This window comes from Tupaia chinensis, unplaced genomic scaffold (assembly GCF_000334495.1).
Source record: "Tupaia chinensis unplaced genomic scaffold, TupChi_1.0 Scaffold143615_1, whole genome shotgun sequence".
Classification (NCBI taxonomy): Eukaryota; Metazoa; Chordata; class Mammalia; order Scandentia; family Tupaiidae; genus Tupaia; species Tupaia belangeri.
Window position 1 is genome coordinate 1,543,213 of NW_006203463.1, and position 10,123 is coordinate 1,553,335.

General features: G+C 44.3%; 1 protein-coding gene across 1 annotated transcript in view; it reads right to left on the reverse strand.

Annotated features, from left to right (window-relative positions):
• Positions 1-10,123, reverse strand: part of SPATA18 (spermatogenesis associated 18) — a 53,171-nt gene that overhangs the window by 27,499 nt on the left and 15,549 nt on the right. The window contains exons 2-4 of the mRNA XM_006164380.3: positions 4,995-5,100; positions 4,755-4,870; positions 2,971-3,080 (exon numbers count right to left, since the gene is read on the reverse strand). Of these exons, the coding sequence (XP_006164442.1) occupies positions 2,971-3,080; positions 4,755-4,870; positions 4,995-5,100 (332 nt within the window). The remainder of the gene's footprint in view (positions 1-2,970; positions 3,081-4,754; positions 4,871-4,994; positions 5,101-10,123) is intronic.

A 10,123-nucleotide genomic window follows, 5' to 3' on the forward strand; every position in this document is an offset into this window, starting at 1 on the left:
AGACGGAGAGAGACATAGAGACAGAAAGCGAGAAATCACCCCCCAGGGGGGATGGCCACGCCGCAATCCCGTCTCCGTTCTCCTCTCGGGATCTTGGGCACGCACACACACGCACCCCGTGTGAGTTTTAAGCCACCGGGTCCAGGATGCGAACCGCGGTCGACTACATGGGAGTCCAGCGACACAGCCATTACGCTAACTGCTGGTTCCCTCAAATTATTCAGCTTCTTGAATCCGACTTTATAGCTCAGCTCGTGCCGCTACCTGTAGCTCTGCAAAGGCGATTGTTAACCACAGAGCCCAGAAGACAAAAGGATTTGGGTCCACAGACCAGGTCTATCTTCTATAGGCTCTTTGGGAAACTCAGCCAACGCATACTCTAACCATACCGGGGAGAAAAATTCAGGGACTTTTAGACACTGGGGCTGATGTTTCCATTGTAGCCCAAAAACATTGGCCCAATAGCTGGCCATGTGAATTTATTAGCTCCACATTAGAAGAGGTAGGATATGTTAAATCATCAGCAGAGTTCTGCTACTCTTCCTTGGACAGATCAGGAGGGTCACACAGGACAGTTTCAACCCTATATTTTATCTGAAATGTCTTTGAATCTATGGGGACGAGACGTACTTTATAAAATAGGATTATACCTATATAGCCCTACTCCACCTGTAGCTACTTGATCAGGGCCTTTCATCATCTCAGGGTTGGGGACAGACAGCCCAAGGCCGACACTCCCTATTCCAACGCTCCAAAATTTAGACAGAAAAGAACTATGAAATTCTGACACAAATTTTGGGTAGGAGCCTTGGTAAATCCCCCAACTATTCAGAATGCAGCTCCAAAAAAAATGGCTTTCAGAGGAGCCTGTCTGGGTTGACCAATGACCCCTAAAAATTGAGGCAGTTAAGCTGCTTGTTCAGGAACAATTAAAACTGAGACTCACTGAGCCTCCCTTTAGTCCTTGTAATTCTTCCATTTTTGTCATTCAAAAGAAATCGGGGGACCAGCAGGTAGTGTAATGGCTATGTCACTGGACTCCCATGTAGTCAACCGTGGTTCAAGTCCCGGACCCCATGGCTTAAACTCACGCCGGGCGCGCGTGCGTGCATGCCCAAGATCCCGAGAGGAGAATGGAGGAGAAGGGATTGTGGCATGGTTATCCCCCCTGGGGGGTGATTTCTCACTTTCTGTCTCTCTGTCTCTCTCTGTCTTTGTGGTGAGTGCATGCTCCCTGTAGCAAAAACCTCTCCAAAAATAAATAAATAAATAAAATCAGGGAAATGGAGGTTATAGCAACAGCTGAGAAAAGTTAATGCCACCATGCATATAATGGGGCCACTACAACCTGGCCTTCCTAGTCCCAGTGCTATCCCCTCAACTTTGATTTAATTTTTTTATTTAATTTTTTTGGGGGGGAGAGGTTTTTGCCATAGGGCATGTGCGCTCACCAGAAAGACAGAGAGACAGAGAGACAGAGAGACAGGTGTGGGACTCAAATCACAGCCCACCATACGGTAACCCAGTGCCATAACCAATATGCACTATGTCCTCGCACCTGGCATGCTTCTAAAGTTGCCAGGTCCAGAACTTGAACCACGCAGTCAGCCATGTGGGAGCCAGCTGCCTTAACCATCGCATCATAGGCTGGCCTGATTTTCATTACTTGGTTTATGCATTTTGAGAAGGATATTTCTATTACCTTTATAATCAGGGAAAACTAAATCAATAAAGGTATTTTCCTTTGGGGGAGAAAGCAGGAAACATCAGAGAACAAGAACACTACCCTATCCCAAGCTTTAACTAGCTAACAGGAAACTTCCTCATTGCCCCATTCAGGTCAGCAATAGAGCCTCTGTGGCAAGAAGAACATCTTATTGGGGGGCTTTTGTTAGGGACATGGAATGTAGTTCATACACGCGTGTCCAACCTCCTTCAGTACAAACTCAGAGTGTTTGTCATTGTCAAAGCCTGCTGTAACCCCCGAGCTCGCTACTCTGCCCTGCCTGCAGCACGAATCTGATATATCTGCTGTTGCCTGGTATTGCTTAACTATCTATATATAGATATATAGATTTAGGAGATTTTGGCTACAGGGTGCATGCACTCGCCAGAGAGACAAAGAGAAACAGAAAGACAGAAAGTGAGAAATCATCCCCGGGGGGATGGCCACACTGTAATTCCTTCTACTCCATTCGGGATTTTGGACACACACACACATGCACAGCATGAGTTTTAAGCCACCAGGTCTAGGACTCGAACCACAGTTGACTATATGGGAGTCCAGCAACATAACTATTATGCCATTTTCTGGTCCCTAAAGACTATATTTTTATACCTATAGTTATTCCAAAAATCTCAAAATGTCTTTTTTTAAAAGACCAACTCATCTCTTTCAATCTGTAAAACATGGGGTCCTCAAAAAGTTGATGGACAATGTGTATTTTGAAAAAAATGTGCATGATATCAAAGTTGTTCTACACCAAAGTAAACCTATATTTTAATTCCATTTTTCCATGAGCTTTTGGATATAACCCCCCAAATGAGTCCAATGCTCAGAGAAATCCTGCTTCATCTTACTTTTTCTGCCTCTCTCTTCATTTTTCTCCTTATCTGACCTTTCACTCTCTTTAAGTCTTCTCTTTCTGCATATTTATAAAAATTTTTCTCTCAAAAGGTGTTTATTTAACAATCTCTACCTGTTTATAATATGAGCTGATAAGAAGAGCCCATGGAGAAGGAGGAACCCCACCCATGGAGCTGAGTGACCAAGAATTCCCAAAGTCAAACACTGACTCCCAATTCACACAGGCACACACACACACACACACACACACACACACACAGAAATCATATTACTTATTTACAATGCCCATATTTTACATAAGCCATTATTCTCCCTTCAGATTTAAAACATAATTAAACAAAGAACAATTCTTTTTGGAAAAAGATAACTTGCATTCCTCTTACTCGTCTTGAACCTGGTTGAGCTGACTACGGGTTGAATTAATATCAGATTCTAATTGCGCATCTCGATCCCGAGGGCCATAGTCTTTATGTCTCTCCCTATCAAACGTGTCCTGGAAAGATACACAAGTCAAAAAAAAAAAAAAAAAAAACAATGTGAGTACGTGAAATGACATAGGCCAACTGCAAAAACATTAAGCTGAGCACAAGAAGTAAGTACCAAAAAGCACAAAATGTGTGGTTCTGTTTATCGCTCTAGGCAAGAAGCTAGAGTGATCAAAATCGGAAGGCAGGTTGCCCCCAGGAAGGGTCTGGAGTGACAGAAATGTTCTGAATTTCAATAGGGGTGTGAGGTACATGAGTGTCTGTCAAAACTCAACAACTTATGGACCTCACTGTCTATTAACTGCGCTTCAATTTTAAAAACGAAAAAGACTTTCAAGAGCCATCCTAATCTCTATACCCAGAATAACACTTGAGAATAAACTTGAGAAGCAACTATCGGTAAAATTCCTCGGGGGAAAAAACCTGCTGCAGGACAACTCATGTCCAAGAGTACACCATGTGCTAGGCCCTACATGCATTGTTCCCATCGCTCACCGCATTTAGTTTTTTTTTTTTTTTTTGGAGAGATTTTCACTGTAGGGCGCGTGCGCTCGCCAGACAGAGAGAGAGAGACATAGAGACAGAAAGCGAGAAATCACCCCCCAGGGGGGATGGTCATGCCGCAATCCCTTCTCCTCCATTCTCCTCTCTGGATCTTGTGCACGCAGGCACACACACCCGGCGTGAGTTTTAAGCCACCGGGTCCGGGACGCGAACCGCGGTCGACTACGTGGGAGTCCAGCGACATAGCCATTACGCTAACTGCTGGTTCCCATCCGCATTTAGTTTTCACAGCGACCCAGTGACACGGGTCAGCAAAGTCACCATGCCCATTCAGCAAAGGAGACGGAGACATAAGAAGTTAAACACCACCCCAGAGCTATCGCAGCTGGACTGGTGTTCTGGCCAGCGGTCTCCCTGCGGGAATCCTTCAGCCACTATCTTAAAAGCCTCTCTTACTTAAAACGGCCTGCTCTAAATACTTTCATTTTAGAAAAAAAAATGTATGTAACAATGTTGAAAAGTGACTGTTGCCTGGCTTTAAGTGTTAAGCAAAGTTCCTTAGCATTTCTTTGAATTATTAAAGTTAAAACTACTTTTCTTGAAAATTACCAGCTGAACTTGCTATTGAAAGTAGTTAGATTATTTAAGAAAATGTGGGGGGAAAGGAATGGAAAACAGCGGTAGACACCAGAGATAGCGTGGGAGGAGGGTAGGAAAGGGCAGAGGGTCAGAAATAGGGGTAATATCTATCTATATCTATATCTATCTATACATATATGCAACTAGAAATGGAAAATTATTGACGATAACATGCATGATTAAGCCATTATGCAGTATATTCTGGATGGGAAATCACATTTTGTATGTTGTGACAATGCTTAGGGAATGAATGCAAATTAATTCATTTTAAAAAATGTTTCAGGGGAAAAAAAGACAAGTGACTGATATGTTTACCCAGGAACAATGCTGCTAATGCCTTAAGCAAGGTAAGTGTCCTCTTTCTGGTCTGGTCTTCAATCATGTGAAAAATTACACTGTCCCATGGAGATAAGCCACGTCAACCACGGATTATGATCTCTTTGTCAGTCTATGGGAGCTAAGTGTTCTTAACTTGGAAGATCCCGGATAGTTTTATTTCACTGTTTCTGGAAGTCAGTGTTATCCTCCAGCATCCTTACCTGCAGAGAGGGCACCTTGCTGTCCACAGGTTTCCCCAGGGAGGCTGCAGTAAAAGAAGATTCCAGCCACGGCAATAGGCGTGATTTGATGGTTTCCACACCATCGTTATGTCCTCCTAAAGGAACACACGTGTCAGGTCAGCAGGAGCGGTCCAAGCACACCACCTCAGTCAGACATTCACACGAACGTAAGAGCAAAAAGCAGGGGGAGCTGGATAGCAAAGTGTAGAGTAGTCTCACCTTCTTGGGCTGCTGCTGTGAGGATCCCAAAGAGTTGTCCCTGCACTTTGGCAACTTGTTCAATGAGTTCAAGGCAAATATTTAGATTTTGATCACATGTGTTTGTCTGGAAAGCCAAAAACAGTATCAGTGCAACCTTCTCGCTCAGGGACACACTGCAGGTAGACACGACTCAAGAGCTGCCCAGCACTGGGATGCTCCCAGTGGCCAAGACTGCTGCGTGTTCATCAGAACGATTTCCCTTTCCTGGACACACAACCAGACCCCTTCCCTCACTTCCCCTAGCAGTTCGAGTAGCCATGGGATTGAGTTTTGTTAGTGGGATGGGGAATTATGTGCACCTCATCCAGGCCTGACCCTGAATAAAACCTCTGGAGCAATTATCCTCTTTCTCCATCTGCCAGCCAGATGCAGAGGAGTCAGCAGGGGATCCCAGGGACATCAGGGATAGTGGAGTCACAAGCTTTGTAAGGCTGCTGTCTGGGCACCTGCATGGAACTGTACTTAATGCAGCAAGTTGGCTTGTGTGTGTTCAGTCACTGAGATTTGAGTTGCTCCAGGGTAACTCCAAAAAAAAAAAAGTATTTTTATAAAGTGCATAGATCTTTTGTAATACAACACAAATCACTGCCTAATGTATCTGCTTTATTGGTTCCTGTCCTCTCCATAAATTTCATTTTTTATATTATGTATGAATAGAGAACACTACTTTTCTTTTAAGTAATGAGGGCAAAGGGACTTTTTATTTTATATTTTTTATTTTATTCTTTTTCTTTTTGCTATAGGGTGTGTGCACTCACTAGCAACAGACTAAGAGAAACAGAGGGAAAGTGAGAAATCACCCCCAAGGGGGTATGGCCATGCTACAATTCCTTCTTCTCCATTCTCTTCCTGTATTTTGGGCATGCACACACACAGGCCTGGTATGAGTTTCAAGCCTCCAGGTCCAGGACTTTAACTTGGGTCAGCCATGTGCAAGTCCAACACCCTAATCACATCACCTGCTGGCCCTGAGAACACTGCTTTTTAACAGCAAGAAGCTATTGCTGAGTTGAGCATACAATGGTTAAGGAAACAAAGCAATGGCACATGTAGACTAGTGGAGAGACAGGTGAGAACACAGTTGCCATGCACAAGGATAAGTCTTGCCAAACACTTGAGCTCCAGGGTTACTAAAGAGTCCATCGTCTTGGAAAATTAGGGTAGGCTGCTGAGATGAAGTGAAATCTAGGCCTCAAAGATATTAGGTAGACTTCGGGAAAATGGTGATTCTGGTGATTGTGGAACATTCTAGCCCATGAGAACAGAACATGTGAAGGCCAAGAAATGGGCCTTTTCACTATTTTTCTGCTTTTGTCATATCTTACTGAAATGTTATCATTTCAACATTAGTTAAATCTCTAACTGATCCCAACACTGAAAGTGGAAATACAACTACAAACAATGGACATCCCAGGTGGGTATAAAAATATATAGTGTATGTGTTGCCTTCAACTAATAATAAGACATTAACTATTGGTGCTTCCTAGACACCATGAATCCCAGGACAGGAAGCAGTGTGTAAAGAAGAAAGAAACTAGAATGAAGAGAAAACCTCTACATAAAACTTTACAAGTAAAATTCATTTCTGTGTGTAGGGATATGGTTCAGACAAGCAGTAAGTCCCTTGAAGACAAAGACTGTGCCTATTCTATTCATTGTTATACTCCTAGCCCTGCATTCTACAGTGTCTATATATTCAAACTCTGTACGTATTGAATAAGTAAAAATGAGACCATTTACTCAAGTTGTTACATTCCTCCTATACGCCAGGCACTATTAGTAATTTATATATATAAACTCAGTTAACCCCACGATAGCATGCCACGAGTTACAAGCACAATTATCATCTTTCCCATTCTCAGATGGGAAACCTGGAACATGGAGAAGTTAAGCAACTTTTCCAAGGCTACTAAGCTGGTAAATTGTTAGAACTGAGATTAGAAATCAAGTTGCCTGGTTCTAGAGTTCATGTTCTTAACTACTAAACTACACTGACTTTTCAGTCATGGTTAGTGTTGGGAACGGAGCAAGGACTGGATGATGTGACAAAGAGTGAGTTTGAAGGACAGTCAGGAAAGGCCTCCTCTCTAGAGGGTGGGGAGGACACTTATCAGGCAAGTCCTGGCTGATAAGATTCTGAGATACAAAGCACTAGGGAAGGAGCATGCCAGGCAGTGGGACCAGCACAGGCAAAGGCCATGAGGCAGGCACCAGCTTGGCAATCTTGAGGACCAAAAGCAGGTCAATGTGGCAGAAGCATAAAACATCCTGGAGGGCCTTGCAGGCTGAGGAAGGGTTTTGGATGGGTTGGGCCCCTAACTGAGAGGGCAGTTGGTTTACTTTCTATGCTTGGTAAATAGCACTGATGACTAGCTCTACTGTAGTACTGGTTTCCATTGTACCCATTTTTTTCTCTGTATTATCTTTGTAGCTTCTCCTTTTCAAAAGCCATGAGTTCTTTTTGAAACTGACTTTACAGGGTCAACAGGTAGTGTAGTGGACTCCCACGTCACTGAACTCCCACATGGCTGACCACAGCTCGAGTCCCAGACCTGGTAGCTTGAAAATCAAGCTGAGTGAGTGTGCAAACATGCCCAAAATCCCAGGAGGAGACTGGAGGAGAAGGCATTGCGGCATGGCCATCCACCCTGGGGGATGATTTCTCACTTTCTTTCTCTGTCTCTGGTGAGCGCATGTGCTCTATAGCAAAAATCTCTCAAAAAACGAACAAACAAAAAAAAAAACCCTGACTTTACCTTTCTCATGTTTGCATCTATCGCCACTAGTAACTATTGTACACGGGGAATAAATAATGACCTCAGAGTTTAGCAACCAAGTTGAAAACTTCAAACAAAGTTTGATGAATGAATGATTTAACAGCCCAATGTTGTTATGAACAGAATATTTGGAACCCGCAGTTTGGACAGCTATCTCCTCTCTTTCTGCACTGAGCCAACGACTGCTTGCCCTGCCATTCTATTCTCGAATTTATCACTCTGAACTCCAGTCTCTTGCCTACGAGCCTGTTGCCCTCTGGCTAGATCATGCCAGGGGCTAGGTAGAAACAGAAGGAGCCTAGGAGTCAAGCAGACCTGAGTACCTAAGCTCCACCATTTACCTTAGTTCTGGGGACAAATTACTTTGCCTCTCTGAGTTCATTTCCTCTTTCATAAAGTGGGGATAATAACACTCTACAGAATGTCAGGAGAATTAAAATGACACCTGCCTAGCACCTTAGACTCAGAAAGTGTTCAACAACTGGTACTTATAAGGTGATATAAGGTACTGAATGGAACCGGGGCTTAGGAATGAAAAGACATTGGTTCAAATCTGGTTCTCCACTTTTCCTTTAGAAAAGACTAAGTGTGAGCCTCCGTTTCCTTGCGTTAGGAGGGAATCTCACAAGTGAACTTAAGTACATAGGGTCTAGCATAGAGAAGGCATACCACAATTGGAAGTAGTAATGTAGTATTATTACTATCTGCTCCTAGGCCTTGTCCAATGCCTGACACACAGTGGGTGCCCACAGGAACGTTTGCCAAATGAGTTTGTTTATATAACTTTAATAACAGAAGAGAATAGACACCGTCACACAGTTCCCATTCCCAAGACATATCACAGCATGCAGCAACTTCGAATACGGAGCATTGCCCAAGACACACTCGAGGTACAGCAGGGTTACATGATTCTACTGAGCACATACCGACACAAGATAATTAGAGTAGAGACAGGAACTAATTCTACTGTCTCCAAAGCACAGGCTCTCCAGATTCATTTATTCCAGATTCCTATTATACGTAAGGTCTTAGACTGGCAGCTTCTGAAACAAAACTACACTTTAAAACATTACATTGTCCACCATGAATGAGTTCACCAGCTGGGGAAGCAGGACGGAGAACAAAAGCACGCAGGGAATAACTAATGGCCTCAGAGATTAGCAGGCGCTCTGTGCAGATAGTGAGCTGTGGGAGGAACAGACTAAGCCCTGGCTAGGGGTGAGGAATAAGAGGGAAGGCATTTCAACAGGAGGAATGGAAGGCACCAAGGGCAAGAAGCAGCCAGGCATTATCGAGCAGAGCGAGTGCAGAGTCCGAGGACTAAACCCGAAAGACTTCACCCACCACCCACAGGTCTGGGCTTTGTCCATCATTGAAAGGTCTAACACGGCAAGTGAGGGAGGCTGGTTATGATCTGTATTTTACAAAACTCACATTGCCAAGAGTAGACCAAATGGCATTTGGGTTAGGGAGCAAATCCGATGGAGAGATGAGAAGATAGAACTGTTGTTCCGAGCAGATACTGAAGGCTGCTGATACGTTAGGGTCTCCTAAAGGTCTCCCCTCGACCTAAGTCCCACCTGTGTCATCCAATGTCCTGCTGACACCCACATTACTGAAGGGATGGCAGGAGGTTTGGAGATGGGTAAGAGGGGTAACACGGAGTTTGGGTCTGAACAACTTCAGGTTTCTATGGGACCTTCCGGTGGCAATGTCTAGTAGCAGTACCTAGCACTTACTAAGCACCTGCTCTGCGCCAGGAGGCGCTGTGCTAAGAGTTTTACGGATCTCATTCCATTTCATCCTCAAAAGAGCCCTGCAAGTTGGGTGCCATCATCATCCAGTATTTACTACAGAGGAAAAACAGTTGAGTGATCTCAGGAGACCATGATTGAGGGAACCAGCAGTTAGCGTAATGGCTATGTCACTGGACTCCCACGTAGTCGACCGCAGTTTGCGTCCCGGACCTGGTGGCTTAGAACTCACGCTGGGCACGTGTGCGTGCGTGCCCAAGATCCCGAGAGGAGAATGGAGGAGAAGGGATTGCGGCGTGACCATCCCCCCTGGTGGGTGATTTCTCGCTTTCTGTCTCTATGTCTCTCTTTGTCCACCTGGAGAGCGCACGCGCCCTATAGCGAAAACCTCTAAAAAAAAAAAAAAATCCTAAAAAAAAAAAAAGAATTAGTCTCATCCAAAGAGTGCTGTCGTCCTCAGCACTGGGAGGTGATTTCTGGGCCTTGAAGATGAACTGCCTAGGAGAGTCTTGGTTTGCCTGGGGCGGTGGCCACTGCACAGTCTTCTAATGTGCTT